Raw genomic sequence first — 24,610 nt, forward strand, 5'->3', positions numbered from 1 at the left:
TGCGACCCACAGAAGCATGGCGATGTATTAGCACGACATTACAGTAGTGTTCATTCGAACGAATTACCTACAATAATAAGAAGAGGAAGTGATCCAACTCACCGTTCTCTATCTTACTACGATGGTGAGGGCTGCTGAATGCCAGAATTTTCCCAGGAATGATCCAGTTCATATCCCCATTTTCAACACGCTAAAGACACGGAAAGAACAGAAGGAGATGCAATAGGTGAACACACGCATGTCTTACAATCAAAACTACTTGTCCCATCACTCCTGAATTTGGCTTGGTAAATGGTTGTCGTTAAAAAGGACTTTCATTCTTTTACACTGACACAAACTCTCTTGCTCTTGCAGGTGATTTCAGCCATGGCTGCATCCAGACTCTAGACCAGCATCCACACATTGATGCTCTTTGTCTTTCACTTAACCTGGTTGTCTTTTATTGATACAAAGAATGAATTTGATGTTTTCATTAGCTCCGTTAGTTCAGATTCTAATCATCCTTACCTCATAATGTTCATATTCCTCGACATCAAAGTTTTCAAAGTCCATGAAAGCATGTTGGAAAGCCTGGGGGAGAGATGGGACAGGGCAGTGTGTAATCTCTTACTAACATCTGATACTGTGATGTAACTACTTTCCGCATGACCTTGTTTTTTTTTGTTTTTTTTCTTTAACCCTTTATGAGAGTAAAGGATTAAAAATAATTACATAACGGTCAACAATGAAGTAGGTGACCTTTGACCTCCAGAGATCACTTGCTCTCAGAACAGCTGGTGATTTTTACAATATTGCTCCAAATGGCTGATACAGAGTCTGTTTGTGGGGGTAAAACATGCCCACTACTAAATTACTAAAATAATCTTCTGTATTTAGATGAGTCCTGATTGTTGTGTACCTTGCGCAGTCCTTGCAAGCAGTCAAGTACGGTGAGGTTGAAGGTGCACTCTCCCACTGCTGCATCCCTGTGGGATACAAGAGTGCCACACAAGCAGGTTTCAAACATTGCCTGCACCTATTCCACTTGTCTTTAAGTTGATCAAAAAGAAAAAGAAACCTGATCCATAGCATAGATGCAATAAAGATCCAACATCCAACACACTGGAAGTCTCTGTTCTTCCAGATATGAAAGAAACTAAATTATATTTTTGCCCTCTTTGTCCAAACATGAGACCAATGATGGCCAATCATTCATCGAACTGTTCTGAGAACCCCAGAGACAGTGGTGGGAGCTGTCAATGAATATATTGTACTGTTGCTTTAAAGTATTGATGAGATGAGAAGTTCCCAGACAGCACAGATTAGCAGAAAGACTGGAAACAGATGGAAACAGCAGGTGTGGCTCTGACCATGTGTAAGGTCATCTACCTACCGGCACTTTAAAACTCACTAATTAACATGTTATATGTTGTTTAATGTTCACTTTTTCTGTCTCGCTCTTATTTGTTATTGTCTTATTTCCAGGGAGCAGTGAATTGGGCACAACACAGAACTTCAAATTGGTGTTGGTGTGTTTTCCACACTTTGGATAATAGTGATAGGCAGCCACCTCTCTTGATCTGTGTGTGTGTGTGTGTGTGTGTGTGTGTGTACCTGAATGGCAGGTAGCCTGTATTGTTTCCTGAGATCAGAGTCCTGTAGGCTTCTTCTGGACTTCTCTTTAAATACATTACCTTTAGGAAAAACATTTTAATGTATTATTAATAATGTGACAGACAAATTGACAGGTGGAGAAATAAACTGATGGATCCATAAAGAGATATTTACAGCATAGGCACCGATGAGAACAGCAGCATTGGCTCTTTTCTTCTGGTCATAACTGGTGTAGTGGATCAGTTTCTTCCTGGACATTGTGAAGGACTGAATTGAAAAAAATTAAATAAATACCTAATGAATCTGTAACAATGGCACTGACACTGTGCATATTCTGATATTAATTTTCTGAATATAGTATAGAGCTGACTAGTGGGTGTTACCTTGAGCTTCTTGTTGAGTTTGCAGCAGTATCTGTACAACATGGCCAGGTTGAGAGGACCGAAGTCAGCATAGAAACTGGAAACACACAGAGACAAAGACTGCTCACTCACCATTATTCTGTAGGGTAGCAGTCCTGCAGTACATACTATACATACCGATCTATTCTGGATATGAAAAGTATGAATGATGAACGGTGAATTAGTTTGGGTTCTGAGGTTAATAGAAATATTTCAAGTGAAGACATCTTCTAGAACCCTCTAGAACAAATATAGTAATAACAAGCTAAATTAGATTTGCTTTCTAGAGCAGACATTAGATTTGTTGCTTGCTTGTTTTGTGCGGTTGGAATGTACAAGAAAGTATCAACCTCAACCAATGGAAGAAGAAAGGATCTGCACATGATCCAAACCATAGAAGCTCATCTGTAGAAACATATTGTCTGCTAATTTACAGAGAAACTAGTCACAACTAACTGGGAGTAACTTCATCATGGAGCAAGACAATGATCTGAAACACTTCAACAGGGAAGGAAGAAGTGGACGTTTTTAGATTGGACGAGCCAGTCACAAACCTTAACCCAACTGAACACGTAGTTCACCTACTGAAGAGGAAACTGAAGAAGCTGCAGAAAAAGCCTGGAAACAGTTTGATGATGTGGTCAAGTCTTGATGAAGTTATTGCAAACACAGTATTTTAAACCAAATATTAAATTGGATTGACTAGAACTCTCATAAAGTTTGGTTCATCTGATAAAAATGGCGTTTTGTTCTTTTCATTCTTCTATTTTTGTTCTTATCTAGATGAACACCAATCAGACTCAGCATGCACACTCAACAAACTGTGATGCCCTGAGTGTTCTGACACTTGTCGATCATGGCCAGTATTAGAGTTTTCCCATGCTGAGGCCTGTGCAGTACTGGGAAATAAAATCACTAATTCATTGAAGTTGCCTTTCCAATACAGTGACTATTTTACAAAAAGGAAAAGACCAAAACAAGCACACTTTTCTATATGTTTTCTTCTTTTATGCCTCATGTCATTCCACAACCCTTTCTGATTTATCTTGTGACTCGTCAGAAGAGTTAGATCCATATTTTTAAAACCACTGGAATAAACTTCACAGCTGTATATAGAAATAGCTCAAGTAGCTGCTAACATCAGTCAGTGCTAGTGATGCACACTTCCTGATGCAGCTCAAATATTCAGTGAAGGCAGATTTCCTTCATGCTTGGGCCCAATTTTTTTATAATCCCACAGAGATTATCAAACAGTCCACAAAACAGCTGACTAGCTAATAAAGTTCAGATAACAACTGAATGCACTAAACAGTTATCAATGTATTTGTTAGACACTTAATAGTTTGTATTAAAAATACACAGGGGGATGCAAGGCACCATCATAGATAAAGTCCTTAAATTTGATGGATGATTTTACATCCTCATCAGCAGACAGACATGGTATTATTAAGAAAGTGTATTGAGAACCACATGATTTAATGGACATGGCAGATTTTGTTGGTAATCGATGTTCTTATCTATGCAATCCTGATTTAGAGTAAGCTGAGGAAGCCGATTTTATTATTATTGTTGAGTTTTTTTACTATATTAATGTCACAGAAAGCACTGACACACTTCTACTGCCAGCCACAGTTGATCCTCATAGAGCTCTTGTTTTATGAGTCTAAATCCATGAAATCCAGCTGAGGTCTAATGCTACATACATTACTGTATGTTCATGGGTGTGTTCATTTGTTTTGGACTATGATGTGGGAAATGTGTTTGTTCAATCAAGGTTTGATCTGAGATGAATCCCAGCAAAGGGCTGAAATGGAACTCTGCTTCATTTACTGTGTTAACCTCAACACATAAGGAAAGCACAGCTTATTGTACTGTAAGAATATTTCATAGCTGTTTGACTGCATCACACAACATATTATTGGGCACAGGCCCTGGCAACATTTTGGGAGAACCAAATCTATGAAATGGCTTTGGCTCTCCCTCTCCTTTGGGAGGTCAGGGGGCACATGTGGCATGTGAGGGGTTTGAAACTCTAAAGCCCACAGTACTATTACATGCACAGAATAGTCAACCAGGCTTTGTAAAGGTGCTTTTAAGTTTTCTCAAATATAAATCCATGAATCTTCATTTTGGTGAACACTAGTCACTGAAGCACCATGACAAACACGCTCCACTGTTAGAGGTAAAAAGGCAGTGTACAGTCTGAAGGGTGTCGTCCACTGTTTGTCCTAAATTCCCCACAAGGACGCAGCCTCATCTCATCTTGACCTATATCTTACAGAGGGATAAGAAACACCTGCTCAGTAATGAATGGGCTATCACTTGCAGGCTGGCCGTCGCAGTGAACCAGTCAGTATTCCCTCAGTAGTCTGCGCTGATTTCATTCATGCACACATGCCACGCATGGCATATAGACTTCATTCAGAGGGAGTGCCTCACTTCTCAAACAAACAAATGTTTTGTTCCAACATAAAAGGCATGGCTTTCAAATGCAGGATTTGAGTTACATCATGAAGGAAAAAATAAAGGAAAGAGGGAAGGAAGGAAGCAAGGAGCAATAAAGAGAGGAAGGAAGGAAGGAAAGAAGGGAGGGACGAGTGGGATTAAGCATGACTGGGCTGTTTCCTGCTGTGACCTCCTGTACTTGAGCCTGTCAGGAGTGACACACAGAGGACGGTGCTCCTACGTCATCCAGAGAGCGTCTCACATGTCTCTTCCAAATCTCCCATAGGTGAAGAGCTGGCTTTAGATCTGGTGACTGTGAGTGAGTATGGAAGAATCTGCACTCTGTATGTGTCTCCACTAATTTAAGCAGGTCTTTCCTTTAATAAGAATACACGTAACCCTCATCACTTTGTTAAACGCTATTCTAACAAGTAAACAGGTAAACATTGTGTGTTGAACTTTAATACCACACAGATACTAAAAGGTATTAAAGGGCTCATTATGCGTTTTCATGTTTTAGCTGTCTTTACTGTGATGATGGTGTTAAAGTCAACAATGGGAGCTGAACATATGTAGAAGAAATCACATAATAACCAAATCTCTTGTCTCTGTTCTGGTTTTCCAGCAGCTTCCCAGTTCTTTCTCTGGATCCTCCCAAACCCGTAGTGCCACCTGACCTGAGAGTCCTATGTATGAACATCACCAGTCCATAAATGCTCTTCGGTTTTGGGTCGGCATTCCCACAGTCCACAGTTGCACTCACTCACTCGGGTAAGTTGGGAAATTCTTCCACCGCTCTCATGGACGTACTATGAGAACTGGATACCAGAGGTAAATGAGGAGGAAACCTAATGCTCACCTCATTAGCACATGCACAGTAGCGTTTCTGCCATACACAGTAAAAGTTCCTTTCCCAGGTGTGGGAAGTTTTACTGATATAAATCCTCCATGGATTTAAAAACCCTTAGAGTTGTGTTTCCTTTTGGATGGTTGGACGTTCATCCCTAATCTATATGTGCTGCATACTGTACTGACCAACTACTAGAGTGTGAACTGATGAGAGAGACTGAGCAGCAGCATTTAAAAATATTTAGTGCTCAGCCTACAAGGTTATTTGGATTAAACTAGCTGTTGATACCTGATGACATCGTATTAGGCATCTGTAAAGACTGCATGTACCTCTAATAAACATATTCTGGTGTAATATATTTTGGCCCTTTTTCTGCTGGACCCACATGAACGTGATCAAGCTGCTCACCTCTCGTACATGAACTCATCGTCTGTGCTGAAGTAGTGCGTGGTGGCCGTAGTCTTTGGTTTGACACGTAGAGTGGCAAAGTAGAGCCGGTCTGTGGGGTCGACACAAACACAGACAGATAACATGACATTATTGATGATGTTGGGTGATTTCAAGCAAACCGTGGAGTTGAATTACAGCAGCACTGGATTCGACATTAAAGACATAATACTGACAGGTCAAACATACACGTTGTTCTTTAGGATCTTTGGTGTGAATCACACTTTGACAGTTTCATGCTTTTTCGATCAGGCCTGTGTCCCTGACCACACTAACTGGTACTTAACCGGATTTGATCCGAGCACTACTGAAGCTTTTGCTCCATATCTAATAACAAACATCATCAATTACAAAACCCTACAAGTTCTAGCATGACTTTTATGAATGGCTTTAAAAACTAAAGGCTACAATAAATAGTTAATCGTTTGCTAATGTTTCTTAAGGAATTTTGAGGATGACAGACCAACGACTGGTTCGGCACATGACAAAAGAATCCCTCTGGCTCACAGTTCAAACCTCTGTTGTAGAGAACAGCAGAAAACTAACAGCATTTCAGTCTTGGTCTTCTACCTACGTTGAAGCTTATCTTGACTTATTAGAGTAGTATTCTATGATATTACTAGAAGAATAATACTAATACTAATAACAATATGATATTTACTATATTAAAAACTATATGCCCCCAGCACACAAAACCACCTCTACGTCCAACAGGATGGAGAGGTTCATCAGTAATATTTGTAAAGATGTTTATTCAGTTATTGATTGTTCATTTTGCATATGAGCTAGAAACGTACGTGTAACTCACCTTTTATAAATTCGGACGCACCGGACTGCTCATAGTCCTCCGCCATTTGACCCACTCACTGTAAATAGTCACTAACAAACGGAAGATGCTTAGTCTGGGTTATCTGTTACGAGGCCATCTGAGATGTGGCCAAAATATCACGAATTGAGTGTAAAAGCTCATGATACCAGCTCCACTGTTCAGCTTCACTGTGGCTGTCATTACGCACAAGTCCACTAAAAAGTCCCGGTTGGTCTTTTCTCAACAGATGAGCTGCACGAGGATCCCCAAAACACACACACACACACAAAACAGTGGTAGTTCTGCTTGAATGAAGTTACTTTTAAAAAATGATCCCAGTCCTTCTATGATGTGTTCCCCGGAATATTCCAGCACACAGTCGGAGAGGAGGACACGCACCAAGCTGTGCGTCCGGTGCCACGCAGGGAGCGCTAATCTGTGCTGCTCTGCACATGCTCCGTCTCACACACACACACACACACACACACACACACACACACCGCCTGGTAATGATCATCTATAAGACTTGCAGAGCGTCTTCTTCTTGCTCACATTATTACAGTAACTTCTTTAAAAAGACTCACGACGCACATTTCCTCACATCTTAAGGAATGGAGTTTGGAGTTTGCGCCTGTCACCCAAGGGTGTGGAGCCAGAGGCCCGGGTGCCAAATGTCTGAGCTCCCTGAACGTCCGGCTGAACTGTGATTTGACACGGTGCCAGCTAAATCTGCACTTATATCACCCAGTTGTACAAGTGTTGAAGATGGTGATGAGCACTTATTAGAACAACATTAAACCTTAGGATAGGTTAGGACATCTGACTGTGGCTTCCTCCCTGTGTAATAGAATTCAGCTTGACACCACACAGTGACAGACTGTGTGAATGTGACTGTGAAGGTTTCTCATGCCCTGCCACCTGAAGGCTCGTTCAACAGTGGTTTCCACCTCCAGTGGTTTTCAAAGACCTCTTGTCAATCTTTCCTTGACAAATATTTTTTTGAACAAATTTTAGCACAAAGACAAAAAGAATTGCTTTTCTACTTTAGTCAACAAAAGAAAGCTTCAAGGAAACCTTCTAGAAATGGAGAACGTTATACATGAAGTCAATGTACCGCTGTGCCTTAGTTAGTTACAACAGCACATTCATTGCAGACACTCTGTAAGTTGGCTTCTCTACCACCGAAATTCATACAGATTTCAACCACTACATTCATTCAGTCATTCTATTTCGACTCTTGAAAAGCTAGTTCCTATTCCAGTATTCTTTATTTTATGGACCTGTGATATGTGTGCAGCAAGTTTAGCCTCATAATATTACTATATATATCCAAGTAAGATACAGTACCTAGTTACTTATGCTTTGTAAGGATTCCCTCTTCGGAAAAAGTTTTTATGTGATTTCATTTGACACTCCAGTAAGAAACTGTCCCTTCCTATGACAACATAAACAATGTGTGTTGTTGGATAGATACAGCTATTACATACTGCAATACTGACTTTATTCTTAATGTTGCACTGACCTCACACTGTCTAACCTCTCACTTGGACAGCCACATGCACACAGAGATCTTTGTGTATGGGCTGTAGGCCTATTCTTGGTCTTAGCTTCATTTGCTCTAGTTAGCCAATTAGAGACCAGATTACCAGAAGGAAGGGCGTGAGCCATGAAGATGAACAGTAGTCCAGGATAAAACAGAACACATGCTGATCCTGGTATCACCAGTCAGAGAATAATGAATCATTCATCAATAGGAATGATCTATATCTATTTATTTACGTTTTTCTTTGAATTCATTTTGTGTAACACCACTGACATTTATCATTCCTCTAATGAAAGGCTGCCCTCTAATGATCGTTCACATAATAACAAATCAAATGCAGCATTAGTTATTTGGGGGTTTTTCCCTCATATATTACAGACCAGATTTACATGGATCTGGTCAAGGCAAAGTTACCAACCAAGCAAGTTTCAAAAAGCTTCCTGAGAATAAAAGTTGCTCCTAATGGCGAAATTCTTGTAGATTATGTAGAGATAATGTTTGTGGTGGATCTCATTAGAGGTGCTCACATCACCCAACACAGTAAGAGTGTCAGCACAGTGATCAGACAAACCACTGCAGCACTTCCATAGCTTCATATTGTAATGTTTATGTATCTCTTTTATTATCACTGGGCGTTCAGACCATACAGAGCAGACCCCAGTGTTCTTATAATAAGAATATATAGCTAATTTAAGAACATTGGGGTCTGTAATGTAACATCTTTTATTTTAAGAAAAAAAAAATCCTGCTACTAAAACAGGCTGACCAGTAGCCAGTATCATCCTATAATATATTCTATACAGAGAATTTAAAAGGTACACCCAGCTGCATTAATACTTAAATCATACGCTCATTGTCATTGACGGCTTCAAGGTTTTTATATGTTTTCTATATTGTGATAGGTATTCATGGAGGTGAAGCACCAGTTTCATGACAATCTCCAAGACCCACATCATTTGTTTCAGTATTAAATACATAACTACACGCTTTCCATTAATATTAAATTATGTTGACATGGACACTGACTGGGGGCCACTAAATGCTTCAGGTACCCCCATCACAGTGACAAACTAAACTCTAAACTTGTTCTTGTTCTTAATCACACCTACTGACAGCACAGTCAACATCAACCGGAACAAACACAACTCAATACTAACTGAACAATCTGAACCTACAAACCAACAGACCCCTCAGTTCTCACACTCAGTATGAATCATAAAGTCCAAGCAGCCATTTCACTCAGCCCATTACAATATATTTTTTGATCAACTAATTACAATTTTCAAAACCATATCTAGCAACAGGGTCAACCACAGCTCCTCACTAAGATATACATCTTTGTCCTTTCCTAGCTCAGAGTTGCTCAGGGTTGGCTGTGGAGGTAGTGTTCAGGTCCTGCTGTAGCTGGCTTGAGGGGGGCTGGTGTTGAACTGTTTTATACAGGGCTGCAACAGATAATCAGATCAGTTACTTCTAATAGCTCTACCGGGCTTTTTATTTTCTGTTAATTATAAAATAAAAGCCCCATAATTTCGTGTAAAGTCTTCACAGATCAGATTTTGCACTAATTTGTGTTGATAAAGTAACTAGTAACTAAAGTAACTAGTACGTGTACCTTCTATAAATTGGAAAGATACAAGTAGGTTTTCATCTCTTGTCCATGACAAGTAGCAGAACGGGAACAGCGTACACTGAACGACACAAGCAAGTGCCATGTGCTGAGTATGAGCTAGACTGTCCAAAGAGACTCCTCAGGAAGTCATGGAGAATAACAGGAGAAAAAGTCTGTGGGAATGCCAGCTCTAGAAAGAAAGGAAGGTGCTGGCTAATCAACTGGACATTGTAGTGACACAGTAGATCCAAGGTCCAGCAAGATGAAGAAGAAGGGGCATGAGAAGCTGGGCCTGACAGAGGAAATGGAGAAGTTGTGGGTCAAAGTGGTTTTAGTGGTGGTAGGAGCGCTCAGGGCAGTGAGGTGGAAGAGAGGTTCAAACAGATCCTAGGAACAAGATCAGAACTCTCTGACCAGAAGAGCACAGTGCTGGGTACAGCGAAGGTACTGAGCAGAACCCTCCACATGGCCGAGTTAGTAATGACAAAGGACAGCGGTGAGGTTGAATACATGTACCTACCTCCCCTGGAAGTAACTATCTGGGAAACTTGTAACTTGGCCTCAATTAGAAATCATCTGGCCATCATGTGTCAATGAACAAACCCACAGAGGTACAGTAGAGAGAGGATGATGGCAGAGGAGGATTGTAAGTAATAAGAAGGAGAGAGATCAAATGCAGGCAGGACGTGCATTAGGAAGGAAAGAGAGAAGATGACTGCATGTGGTCTGATTTGCCGCTCCAGCCTCCATCTGATGAATGTGCTTGGTGATGTAACACATTAGAGAGCGATGGTACACTGAAGTGTCATTGAACTTTCCAATCTGCTCTCCTCCAGCCACACTGCCAAAACACAACGTGTTATTGATTCCGTTTGGGGAGCGTGACGTCAAACAAGTTTCAACTCAACCACAAAGTTAACTTCATGTACCTGATTATGTCTTAGGAAATGAAAGAGATCACATGGTGTTTAAATGGTGGGTTCACTGTGACACAATCCTCAATCATCAAGGACAGCCCAGCCTTTCAATGCTGGACTGGCTCCCAGTCCTACAGCAGATCACTCATAGCATGAAGCATCACAGCTTTTCAAAGAGTGCTTTCACCCTCACACGTCCGATAGATCAGTTCCTAAAGCAATTTCTGCTAAAATGTCCTCTCACTCAGGAAATGAGAGTCATTCAGAGGATCTGGCAAAAATCCTCCAGGAGTCGAAGGACAGCGGCAGACGTGGCAGCAGTCTTACAATCACAACATGGTGTTGTGCTATCTCTGAGCAGTATCTGTGCAAAACCAAGCGAACTCCTGGCGACGTCTGAGCCTCTGTGGATGGAGGAAAAGGAAGACGAATGTATCCCTAATAAACCAATCATTAAAGTCAGAGCCAAATCCATGATAGAGTAGAAGGATGAAACTGGAATGATATTTATGGAACTTCACATTGGTGGTACAGACATGCAACAAAGCAAAAACAGGGTTGACTGAGGGCACATATTCAACACAACAGTAATTCATTCAAAGTAATTCATACATCTGAGCAAATTCTTTCTGGGCATGTGCTCTGCTGGTTTCATGATCTGAGGCACACATTACCAAACCTCCCAGCCAAGTCAAATCGACTCCAAGTCTGAATCAAGCCAACTTAGGACAAATAAGAGTCTAGTGATAAAAGCCCATTACCAAAAACTGGACATGCAAACAAAAACAGAATGCAATGCTTAGCAAATCATTTCAACACTGTGAGTGTTTGGAAACCAGAAGAGGATTTTAGCTGCTCAGTGGTTCAGAGTCTCCTTTTTTGTCTCTTTCGCTTCACACTGCACCATTTTGAATCAGCATTTTAAGTAGTGACAGGTTTGAAGTGCAGGCAAGCCAGTTTAGCACCTGGACTCTTTGCAATCCGTGCAGAATGTGGTTTGACATGGTCCAAATAGCAGCATATATAGCTTCAAACCTATGAATAATGTTTCTCATTAATTGAGACTAAAGCTGTGTACTCCACTACTATCCCAGATCCTGGCTTTTGAAGTGTGCACAGCTGAGGTCGAATGGTACAGACGTTCTCCTGAAAAGAGAAACCTGCTTCAAAACATTGGAACCACCTCTTGATGCTATGCACTCCTGTAGGACTCCACCACCCTCTATGACCTCAATAATAAACATAGAGTAGAATTATCACCGTTCTGTTGGTTTCACACAAGCTGAGAAATGATATCGTTGTAAAAGTAAAAGAATTCAGGACAGAGCTGCTGTATTGGGCTGTACAGGTGTACCTAATAAAGTGGCCCCTGAGTGTGCTCTGAGCCCTCTATTACCTCAGTTTTCTCCCTAACACGAAGCTGCTCCATGTGGCCCTGGAAAGCAAAATGCTGAACAATGAGGAAAAAGAGCAGAGTGACAGATCCAAACGGCAGCATCAGCTGTACAGCAGGCCTCTCCCGGTCTCAAGGGCAAAGAGGGGGAGGGGTGCTAGCGGCGGTGCTGATGCTGATGGGGGCTGAGAGAAAGATCGGGATGGAGAGAGAGAGAGAGAGAGAGAGAGAGAGAGAGAGAGGCTGTCTGCATGGTGACGTCACCCCGCCTCAGCTCTTGATGTCTTCGCCTGTGCGTAATCCACCGCCCGCACGCACGCACGCACGCACCGTCCGGGAGGATGAATCCAAACACTTTGATTTCATTTAACAAGCCCGTCTCGAATATTAAGCAATTAACCAAGATCCTTCTCACCAGGGAGCGGGAAGGGGACCCTAAAACCGAATTTCATCCTAAATATTTTGATCCTGCATAAAGGGATTTGGGCAGAAGATGAGAGGAGAAGAAAGAAGGAGGAGAGGGAGGATGGTGGAGGCTTCAGGATGGATCCCGATGGAGATAATGCGACAAGGAGACGAGCAGCTCGGTGTTCCACTGCAGATATCGACGCTCTCCACCATTCACTGGTCATTGGTCTTATTTCTAACGACGTCTTAAAACGAGAAGCTGCAGCAGATCACGCGCTCCTGCTGCAGACTCTTCTGTGTCTGTACCTTCCCTCTGTGTTTAGGTGCATTTTTCGTTTTCTTATTGTTTGGCAGAATGCGGCCAGGCCTTGATGGAGCATATAGGCTAATGCAGCACGGCCCGGCCCACATAGACTACTGGACTCATCTGCTCCATTTCATGAGAAATGCAAAATCCCTGTTATATAACGTTCCAAGGGGACATTTTGTACGTGTGCGCTCGTCAATACTCAGTTTAATGTTACGATGACATGAGATGTATTGTTGTTCATCTCCACTATAATATTCTAGCAGGGACTGTGTGCCTCATTGTGCTGCGGTGCGGGTATATTCTTAGGTTTTATTCAGATCAGCCTACATTAATAGAATTATTTATATATTATAATAGGTCTTACTAATTTAATTTCATTATCGTCATAAAAAATGAGCCTGTGTCACTCTTTGGCATAAGAGGAGAAGATGGACTTTGTATGAAAACGCCCTTTTCCCACAATCTGGTGCGTAAAAAAAGTCTTCATCAACATTAGAGATGCTCCGGTTTCCCTGTGTTTACATTGTGACAGGGCTCCATCAAATCTGGTCTCAGTCAGAGACCTGCAGCGTCAGGCTCCACTCTGTAATGGCTGCCTGCTTGATGTGTCCTTGACATGTCATGAAAAAAAAAAACAAAACACAGAAAGACAAAAAGATTTGATATAGTGTTCAGTGTGTGTGCAAAAGGAGACTGTGTGTTACTGCAGAAAGGTGTAAACACTTACACATGCATAGCTGCCAACAAATGACCAGGATCAGCGGGGAGCCTTCGAGTGTGACCTCTAAATGTTGTCAGTGTGTTTTGTGTGTGTGTAGATCATCTCTTCTTTAAAGTTCACTGTACTTTTTTGTTCGTTATAGACTATAATAAGGCAGCTGAGGCCACACTACATACCTATAGAAATGAAATGCTAATTGCACTTTTACATTTGCAAATTGAATGTTCAGTTTTTCCAGGACATGCACACAGTGGCGCAGAAAGATAAACAATGTACAGTCTAAGAGATTTAACCTCTGCACCTGCCACCTCAAGGTTATTGTGCCCGTGTATCTGGGACTCTGGGCTTCCTCTCTCAGTGTTCACAGTGGACCTTGATTTAAAATCAGTCAATTAAGGCACGCGGTGAATGCCAAGAGAGGAGCCTCTCTGCTCTCGAATCCTCCAGAACCATAGTGTGTGGTGGGGAATACATTAAAAGGTCGACGCTGAGAAAAAGACATGTTCTGTATATTTATCTGCTTCTGATGCCATTAACAGTGGTTAATATCATTATCGTATCATTTAAAGCTGGATTTTGAACATTTGATTTATTACTACCGTATAGTTCGTTTTGCAAGGTAAAGTTCCACATTTTATAAAACTATGCATTTTGTAATTCATATTTTCATGGTGACTCAAGTAATCAAACTGCCCATTTGTGCCATTTCTCATGTAGTTAAGGAATGAAACCAGAAACTATTTTGGATCATTAAAGGTAATTTTTTCCAAAATGTTTATTTTACCATTTATTCTCCAGCATTGGGAAAAGCCCACATGAGATTGTTGTGTTCATGGATTTTCCAGGAAGCTGCATCAGCAGCATCGTGTTTTTGAATGTGTAAAACTGAAACACCTTTCAATATACTGAAGTCAGTCAGTCATGCATATTGATTATTGCCATTTATTAACAACTATTCAGAGATGTTGTTGTAAAATAGAATTTAAATGGTTGACTGAGTACTACTGCTTGGTGTAGTAGCCCCACCAGGACTCTGGTGTCTGATGGACTTGCAGAGCTTTCAAAGCACTAGCTTTCCCAACTCTGTGAAGCAGACCATGAGTCCCCATAAGTAAACAATCATTCAATAAATAAAGAATGAATACGGGGAAAAAAGATGAGCTAGGAATGGCAAAGGAATGACATCATGTTGAGTTGTTGATGATCTTGAGCCACTGAGTCTCTGATAGATAAATCATCAAAGCTGCTGACACTCAGCCACAATATGGAGACTCTGTGGACTGTGTTTCTGGAAAGCTGTGTGACTGCAGACGCCAGCTTGTTTACATCTAAACCATGGAGGCAGCCTAATCTGACCCTGGCTGCCTGTTAATCCTCAGTAATGATTGGGCTCCATTTAGTTGGGTTGGCTCTCGGGACGTTTCCACAGGCATGTCAGACAGTTTTTCATAAATGTTCTGAATTTGTGATAAAATCCTGTTTAGGGTTTTGTTTTATGTACGTGCACAACACAACAACACAAACACAGACACACACACACACACACACACACACAGACACACGATAGCAATACAAAAAAAAAAAACTCCATTGCACTTACACATTCACACAAACACACAGAGTTTATGTAATCTGGCTTTGTTGCACTCTATTGATCCAGTTACATTCTCAAATGTATTTAAGTTGCAAGTCTGTGTGTCTTTTTAATCCTTCAGAATCAGCCAGAAAACACTGTGAATTACATGTTACGTAACAAAATAATGACAGTGTATTTTTAAGTGTGAAATGTGATTGCAGTTCCCTCTTCTGGGACCCTGTTGTGGCAGCAACCTGTTTACAACTACATACGTGTATGATGCTATGTGTAAACATGTAGATTCCATTAATGACCATCAATCAATACTTTTTGAGGTATGTGTACAGGAATGGGAAATGATTTCAACACCAACTTGGTCAATGTTCACATAGTTTTTATTGTTTATTGAAAATAAAATACCATGACACACAGCAGATTTCTATCATGTTTTTGATAAAGTACACAAAATAATCATATTTTAATATTAGGAGCTTTAGTGCTCAAACAATGCATGCTGGGAAATCTACTAACTTGGTAGTTTTCTTAACAACGTAATTGAACGAGTTAAGTAAAAAAATAATTCATTCATTGAACTCCTGATATTAGTTGAAAGACTTCAAGTTAGAACAACTTTTGTTAATCAGAGCTGACAATAAAAACTAGAAATCTAAACTAGCTGGAGAAAATAAAGATATAGATGTTTAAATTAAGTGCTAAGTAAGGTCTCCTGGTCATCCTGGAGTTGTAATTAAATCATATATTCATGTCTAATGCTTTTATTTCATCAGTGTATGTACTTTGTCATCCAGGTGAAGTTATCTGGAAGTTGAGTCATGGCAACTGGACTTCCTTCCTTTTTCAACCTAACAAGAAGGAAGTCCAGTTCAACAAACTGTTGTGTTTTATCCAAGCCAATCCAACGATCTATACTCTTTGAAGAATATTTGAGGTCATGTGAGCCTGTTGTGCCCCCTACAGGTAAACTAGCAAGCAATGACTCAACTTCCAGATCTCCTCCCACAGTACTCACGTTTGGTTCAGAGGCGGTGGACAGACTCTCTGTGAGCCTCATGGTGAGGACATTGATGGATGACAGACTGCATCACTGCCTATACCAATTTCTGTGTGGACACCCACGTACCTAATAAAACTATTCGCTGCATTCCCAATAGCAAGCCCTGGGTCACCAAGGACATCAAAACCATCCTGAATGACAAAAAGAAGGCATTCAGGTCAAGAGCAGGGAAGGGAAGGAGACTTACAGGAGGAAACTGGAACAAAGCCTTCAACATAACAACACCAGGGAGGTGTGGAGGGGTATGAGGACCATCACTGGCTACAGGTCCAGCAGCCAGGTGACTGACGAGACTGTGGATGGAGAATATTTTTTTCAATAGACTCAAGGTTGTCTCAGAACCCCCTGCGCATCACTGCAGGCTCTTCAGTCTCTCCCCCACATGAAGAGAAATTAAAAAATCAACTGTCACTCCCTGAGGTCGTATCCGAGTACAAATACCTGGGAGCGTACTTACATTTACATTTAATCATTTAGCAGACGCTTTTATCCAAAGCGACTTACAAGTGAGGAACAAGGCAAGCAATCAAAATCTAAGTCAAGACGAAACAACATCAAAGCAGAGTACTATCAAAAAAGTGTTTCTGTTTCAAGAGATGTAGGTACAAGAGAGTAGAAAAGTGCAAAGGAAGATGCGGAAGAGTTCTGTTTTCACTTGGACGATAAACTGCACTGTAAAAATAAGCCGTATGTACTTTCTGAGGAGAGTCAGGTCCATCTGCAGCACCATAATGTGGTGCATGGTGCTGCAGATGCTGGGGTCATCTTGTATGCTGTGGTCTGCCCGGGCAGCAAAATGTAGGTGGCAGACACTTACAGGCTGAACAAACTGATCAGGTCTGTGTGCTGGTTGGACACTGTTCAGCACACTGTTCAGCCAGAGGCTGATCAACATTAAGTGCTTCACTGAGCATCACAGTCATCAAACAATTCCTCCCCCATCTTTAAAGGGACAAGGAACTGACAATTTCTTGTCATACATTTGTTGTCAGTCCACCCTGGACTATAATTTTTTACCTATTTCCATCCATCTTACATATTCTGTGTCTATATTGAGTTTGTCTTGATTATTCTGTATTTGAGTTGATGTGGGTCTTTTCTGGTTGTTGTTTCTTTTCTTTCTGTCTGATTTGAGAGCAACTGTAACAAGACAATTTCCTTCTGGCTTAAATAAGGTTTGAGAATCTTCAATCTTTAGTCAGTTCAGTTGGTATCACCAATTTTCTATCAGTGTTGTTTCTAATACTTGCTACAATGGCATGAAATTATACAGCGTGGAACTGCATGTTGGGTGCACTTTGTACTACTGATACACAAGTTTTTGCTTGTTGACCTGTAGGGGGCACAACAGGCTCAAACATTCTTCAAAGAGTATGGCTCATTGGATTGGCTTGGATAAAACACAACAGTTTGTTGACCCTCAGACATACACAGAGAAATTAAAAGAGCTAAAGACAGTTAGGGAAATGGACTTTAATTTGATATATTGACCTGGTGCACAGTAGCTTAACTCTGCTTGTGTTTAAATATCACTAGGAAACAACAATTCAGTCTGTATTTTTGTTAAATCAATCATCTGGACACTCAGACTGCAAGTGGAAGATGTGAAACATAGGGACAAATGCGAAGAATCTTTCTCATAAAGTTGTGTAACTGGAAAGACAAAATATGTAGAGACTGCTGATGCTACAGTTCAACCATAGCTGGTTTAACCTGTTAAGGGCCCTGCACTCACTCTCCACCTTCTACCCCTCTGCATGTGTGTCTGCCACAATTGTTGTTGGACTGCTGCCAGGTAGTAGATGACAGTACTACTATGTGTTTAACATGTTGCCATGAGGAACAGGGAGTCAAACCACTGACCCTGGGGTTTATGGACAACTGCTCTATGAACAGCTCCTCCAGCTGAGCTACTGCCACCACACAGTGCCACAGTGCACCTTTACAACAAAGCCTGATAAAAAGCTAAAAAACGCAATTCATTATGTCAACTTTGCTGATTTTGATTTACAGTTGTGTAAATACCTGCTAGTGGAGATAGATGAAATGTACCAAATTTTCAAAAGGCTAATTTTCATCTGTACAAAAACATAATAATAAAATGAACTAGAATAATAATAAACAATGTTTACACAAAAGACTTTGAAATGAACACATTGACAACCTATCCAACCGTTATTCTTACCTGCTTTTTCTTGTAAAAGTTGCAGCAGTGCAGGAGCCTATCTCAACTGTCACTAGGCAAGAAGTAGGGTTCACTCTGGACAAGTGACCAGTCTATCACAGTGCTGATATACAAAAACAAACCTTTACATTCACTGCGATGGGCACAGATGGGTTTTCAATTATTCTGCCTCATCAGTGCTTGGTTCAGGTTAGAAGTAAATGGAGCTTAGATGGAAATTATATTAAGTTGCTGCACACAATGTAGCAATAGGAATCCTACAATTGACCAGGTGCAGTGAAGCTGGGGGTCTGGTCAATCAAATTCAGTACAGACAAACACAGTGAGGAGAGATCTAGTCAGCTGGGGTGAGTGCGCCATGGATGTGAATAGCCTTCACATGCTAATTTTATTTTTTATAAAGTTAATAGCTTGAGTGAACTCTTACAAATTCATTCATTCAGCTCGCCATTTTAGGTGAAAAACCTTTAGTTTAGAATATCTCTTGTTTATACGCTCTGACAATAAAAACTAGAACTTGAAGTGGCTGGAAAATATAAAATCGATGTATTCACATTGCACTCAAGGTGACAGTGGTTATCCTCATGTGGAGAAAGAAAAAGCAAAGGGGATGCATCTCTTCAACAAAGACCTGGGGGAGCTACTACTGTTATTACTGACAACTCTAAAAGAATGTATTTGAAATTGTATTTTCATCACAGGAATTAGAGGCTGCAATAGCATCAACATGTTTTGGCACAGTAATTGTTGTGTTGTCTCTGTTTACTGTGTAATTGAAGGTAAAGTAGGACTGAAATATATTAGTATTACCATGTCACACATGAACAATGATACTGTTAGGGTGTGTGTGAGGTAAAAAACTAAATGCACAACAGATGACTGGACACCACAACTGGTTGAATACAAGTTTCCACTACAATGATGGTTGACAAAATGCCAGCCATATCAGGAACAAACTGGAGGTTTTAAATGTTTGAGTTATGAACAAAATGTCAAACATTTACAGCCCTGAGCACAAGATTTATGTATGTCTCTTGGAGGTTTCCTCACAGTATGTACACTTAGTTTCAACTTCCTCTATTCTAAGGATCTGAAACAATGCAAATGATGGTGCAAACCTCCCAAACATAATATAACAAAAATATAAATCATTCAAAGGTGACTAAAAGGGATATGTGGTGGAAAGTTTTCAGCACCATTTTCAACACTGAAAAAACAAAACAACAACAACAACAACAACAACAACAAAAAAAACAATCTACAGCTACGTCATCTTCTCTCAAACGTGTCTGTTGACGTCATGCATGTGGCTTTCAAGTGTTATTGGAATATATATTTATGGTAATATTTTGACTGAAAGGCACGAAAAAAACAAAGTTGAAAGGAAAATAAACTATTCAATGATTTTGGATTTGGGCTCGTTTTCAAAATTGTCTCCAACACACCGGAATGAGCATAATTGTATTCTCTATGGAACAATGACTAAATGATTAGTTCATATTAGCTACTAGACAAGAATGTAAAATGTTGAATGCATCAGTGTTGTCACATGAAATAGGGTCAAATCCAGTTAGAGTTAGTGAAACACGGGAAAGATAGCAATGCTACAGGAAAATCTTTACTGTGACTTTTGAGATTTGCCATCAACGTCAGCTGCTGATAACATCTTAATCGTTTCGAGGTTTCCGTCTCATTTCATCTGTGATCCAGTCACTTTCAGAAGTTCACCAGACTGAAGGAGAATCGATGTTTGTTAAATCATAAACAAAATCCAGCAAAGCGGACTGAAGAAAACCTAAGAGAACTTGAAATGAGATCAAATGATAGCAGTTTCTGTCCTCTGCTGTTGGTGTGACAGTCAGCTCACCTCAGTTTAGTCATCCTGCCCGGAAGACGTGTGCTGAAGAGCGCCCCACGTCGCTACACCCACATGTGCGCCGGTGATTGGCTGGTTCTAAAATTTCCAACGGCACCTGAAGGCTGCAGGAGAAGGAGGCGGGGAGAGGCAGCTAGAGGAGGCTGAGCGGCGGGAGAGGAGGGGGAGACCCAGGGAGACCCAGCTAGCGCCGACACTCGGAGCCTGGTTAGCAGGAACTAAACGCTCCTTTGCGACACATTCAAACCGAAATTGAAGCATTTCATTTAGCTAAAATGTGACTTCGTCGAATGTGCCCCAAAACGACAGGAATGTGCCGGTAGCTAGCGTTAGGTTCACGTCAAGACAAAAAGGGCAGCTTTCCGTCCTTTAGCCAGCTCCCGGTGGTAATCTTCGGATGAGAGGTCAGGTAAACCTCAGTAACCAGCACAGGTCCAACCTCCCCCTGCTCAGCTGAGCCGACCAGGTCCTGGTTACAATAAAAGCAAGGGAGGGGAAAGCACCAAGCGACCCAAAATGAAATTCACAGAGCATCTCTCAGCTCACATCACCCCGGAGTGGAGGAAACAGTACATCCAGTATGAGGTAAGTTAGCTCGATGGAGAACCGTCTCTCTTTTAGCCTCTAGCTAGCACACTGGCTAACTAAGCAGCGATTAAAGGTATGACTAGATGTTTGTCGAGCTTGATGCCGGTTATTTCTGTTCAGAACAATCTGGACGTTAGTTGCAGATGGAGCTTCCTTGTCTTTCTCTCTCCTATTGTTATACAACAGGAAGAGAGGAACTGCTTTAATGGTGAATGTTACACACGTCAATCGAGCAACAGCAGCTCCCCAGCGTTAGCTAACACACTACAGTTAGTTAGCTAGGCTTGTTTTGCTGCTCTGCAGATCACAGCAGGCTGTACGGAGCTGCTGTGTGCACCGGTTAGCACAGCCCCGTGTGTCTGTCCTCCTCATCTGCCGGGATTGTGTTTAGGGGACAAAAAGCATTTAGCTGAGTCATCATTTATTGAGCTAGTTAATGTTTGTGCCAGTTAACCCCTGTGCGTCCCCAACTGCTGAGCCATCAGGGTGGACGGGGTCGCTGGCTGACAGATAGGTGCTGATGCAGTAGCTCAGTCCGCAACCTTTGATCTATTAATACTAGAAAAGCTGACTTAGTTTATGGTGCCTGAAATCGTTCACAGGGCCCAGAGACTTAACAAGTTTCAAGAAAACATTTGTGTTTGTGTTAGTACCGTTTATTTCTTATTATGGGACACACGGAGAGCTGTCCAAGTTCAGTGGTGTCACACCAGCATAAGTTCTGTGGGACAGGTGTTAACCTTGTGTGAATTGAATTGAGTTTTTGGTTCACCAGTTTGTATCCATAATTCATATATATATAATAATTGAATCTATATCCACATATCAACATTTGCTTTTCAGATTTTATTAATTGTTTCATAAAGTACAACGAAAGAAGAAAAAAAACTATACCTTCCAGCTGTCATTGGCTGAAACTGAGGATGAATGTGTATCTAACATGGTAAAGTAATGCCCTCTGAACTTAACATAACTTATGATTGAAATCTAGTATCTTGATAGAGGTTATTACATGTCCCGGTGATGATGCATGTTGAGTGTTGGCAACCACTCAAGTCTGTGTAAATTGGGTCTATCTCCACAGATCTAAATTGCAAATCCACCATTATTTTGAATGTGTGCTGAGTTTGTAGTTTTGGGTTTATTTTGAACACTCAACTGTACTTTTATGGCTCTCATCCATAGACCTTCACTCTCTCTTTGACATTATTCTTGCATAGATGGTGAAAGAGGTTAGGTGTTTTTAGTCTGGTGCTTGATCAGTTTACATCATAATTTTGTTGTCTGTGTCAAAGTCCCAATAACCAAACCATGTCCATGCGACAGAAGTAAATCTTCTTTAGGTATGGGCTGCTTGTTTTGGATGGTTGGAACCCGTCTCCTTTTTGGAACTACCTAGATCTGTGTGGTGTTCCTTCGGGTTTGTTTGTATTGCGGGCTAGTGCTAGCTAGAAGAATGCAAAGCACCGTTCAAATGTAAAAAAATACTGCCATGAAGAGTGGTTGGCAACACCACTGAATTAAAAGTAGAGCATAATCTGATACAGTTGATATCTCCCTATAGTTACATGGTGTCGTCACATTGTACACACCTAGTTTACTCCTCAATAAAGATCACGGTGATGAACTCTTTCTTAGCTGTCACACACTCACTCTGTGTCAGAGGATATTTCTTTTTTAAGTTGAGCTTTTCTGTGGTCTCTTTTTGAATCTGTTAAGCTTCATGGAGGGCACAGAGCAGTCTGTCGCTGACCCAGCCTTTTGAATCTGTTACTGTAACTGTTGATGGGAAAGCATCTTTAGTTGGACAGCAAAGTTTTGTTATTTTGGATTGTGTTAATTATGAAATGCTACTTTACACTCCTGGATCAAATTCTTTTTATTGATTTTATTATATATTACAAATGCATCCACATTTACTCTTAAGTTAACTTTCATGTTCCAAGCATCAGAGAAATGCAGCCTTGTGTTTTTCTCTAGTGACAGATAGGACAGAAATATATCAGTGTAGTATTATTTGCTGTCACACACTATGTCAATATGTGCTATAAAGTTGCATTGAGAGGTGTAGTATACCACATTGTTTGTGTGCTGTGAGGGTAGATGTAGCAGGAATAGAGCTATCATGTTACTGCCCCCTGCCCCAGTAACGGAGAGCAGCAGTCTCTGCAATGTTTTGTGATGGTAGTTGCAGTATTTGTCCTGTTCATAAGTTATAGCCTGTGCTCTACATAGTCACACAGTGGTGCAGCTCAGTGTGACTGCAGCCCATTTTTACCACTATACCAAATACTCCAGTATACTGACATCATTTATTAATTGGTTGATTTGCACATTTGTCTGTTTTCCAAGCAGGACTAACCAGAGCTAAGCTTTCTGGCAAGAGGTCAGAAGACATCGTCATCTCCTCTTTGCACTCTAATACATTGTGTTAGTTCTGTGTTTCGTCTGCAGAACAGTCAAATTAAGCTTTGAGCCAAATGTCTTTCCCTGCTGTTAGAAATCCAGTCTGTGAGGCAGCTCTAGCCTGCCACCTTCTTGGAATTCACTCCAGCTTGGATCAGATCCAGAGATTTGAGTGTTGGACATTGTCTTGAAATGACCTTAGAATTTGTTTAATAAAATGTCTTTAATACTATCATGTAGTAAAGAAAATGCAGGGACAATATTGGTGTTGATGTTAAATGGAGATGCACCGATTGCAATTTTCTTGGCCATTTCCAACATTACTGTTTGTGTAGCTATGTATGATAGAGCATGTATTGTGATTTTGGACACAATACATGCGCAACAGTGCTCCATGACGCACAGTTGCGCAGCGTAAACCATTATGCTTGTAAATATTATTGTCCCAGGGTCGGATATCTATGATTGAGCGGACTGTTATCGGTCATGTCCAATCAAACTTAAACCCCAAAAACAAGATAAATAGAAACTTTAAAAGTTCTAACATAGAACTGTTATCTCTGGCTTCGCTGCTTTCTTCTTCTAAAGCAACCTTCACACTACAGTGTAATGAAGCATGGCTCGCATAAATACATGTACACACTGATTGATGCAGATAGTGTACACACAATTGCAGAGAAACTTGTGTACAGTTGACCAGACAAGAAAACTCTACAAGGAATGGGCAATCCCATCATTGATTATTTCTTGTTAAGCAGTACATGAACACCCTTACACTATTGTAATATTGTTGCCTGGACAAACATATGTGGGTGAGTGGGATACATAATAATTTTATTATGGACAGTGTTGCTTATTTCCACAGCAACTTCACATGGAGTCAGTTTCTTCCTCCTTTTGCTGTGTTTGGACACAGACCAGATGTAGCTTGTTGTTCCACCCAGCTGTAAATCTGACCCTGGGCCCAGTTAGTTTTAGTACTGTGAAGATGTGGGACCTGGGCCACCAATGTTTGCATAACCTTTCTGACCAGGGCTGCTACATACACGTCATGTTTTCTAAAAGCAGCTGCGTTTGGGCCAGACACAGGACAGATAAATAAACAGACATATACCCTGAACTGTTATGATGTGATGTGCGCTGATTCAGAGATCGTCAGCTTCTTTGTTTTCATGCTGGCCTGGGCTCTGTCAAACATGTCATGATTTATTATGGCTCCATCTCAGCCTGGAGGATTGACATTATAGCAGTGTGCTGGTTTCCTGGGGTTTTATCAGCAAAAATGTTAGACATCCAGATTCAACCAACTCTGTTGGATGTTGTTGACACGTTGGCTACATCGTGCGAATGCGAATCTACAACGGAAGCTTTATTTAACCAGACAAATTCCTAGTGTGACTACCAGGCAGGAACTACAAGAATATAGATGCCTGGTGGTGATCTGTTCTGTATGACT

At 40.9% G+C, this 24,610-nt stretch overlaps 2 protein-coding genes across 2 annotated transcripts in view; one reads left to right on the top strand and one right to left on the bottom strand.

The window, feature by feature from the left end:
- Positions 1 to 6,896, bottom strand: part of LOC113171853 (dual specificity protein phosphatase CDC14AB-like) — a 7,539-nt gene extending 643 nt beyond the window's left edge. The window contains exons 1-8 of the mRNA XM_026374596.1: positions 6,545 to 6,896; positions 5,698 to 5,788; positions 1,977 to 2,052; positions 1,768 to 1,860; positions 1,594 to 1,673; positions 899 to 965; positions 508 to 570; positions 103 to 190 (exon numbers count right to left, since the gene is read on the bottom strand). Coding sequence (XP_026230381.1) covers positions 103 to 190; positions 508 to 570; positions 899 to 965; positions 1,594 to 1,673; positions 1,768 to 1,860; positions 1,977 to 2,052; positions 5,698 to 5,788; positions 6,545 to 6,590 — 604 coding nt within the window. The 5' untranslated portion in view covers positions 6,591 to 6,896. The remainder of the gene's footprint in view (positions 1 to 102; positions 191 to 507; positions 571 to 898; positions 966 to 1,593; positions 1,674 to 1,767; positions 1,861 to 1,976; positions 2,053 to 5,697; positions 5,789 to 6,544) is intronic.
- An 11,197-nt stretch (positions 6,897 to 18,093) lies between these two features.
- LOC113171706 (xenotropic and polytropic retrovirus receptor 1 homolog) overlaps positions 18,094 to 24,610 on the top strand; it is a 33,378-nt gene continuing 26,861 nt past the window's right edge. Inside the window, exon 1 of the mRNA XM_026374294.1 lies at positions 18,094 to 20,745. Coding sequence (XP_026230079.1) covers positions 20,677 to 20,745 — 69 coding nt within the window. The 5' untranslated portion in view covers positions 18,094 to 20,676. The remainder of the gene's footprint in view (positions 20,746 to 24,610) is intronic.

This window comes from Anabas testudineus, chromosome 17 (assembly GCF_900324465.2).
Source record: "Anabas testudineus chromosome 17, fAnaTes1.2, whole genome shotgun sequence".
NCBI lineage: Eukaryota > Metazoa > Chordata > Actinopteri > Anabantiformes > Anabantidae > Anabas > Anabas testudineus.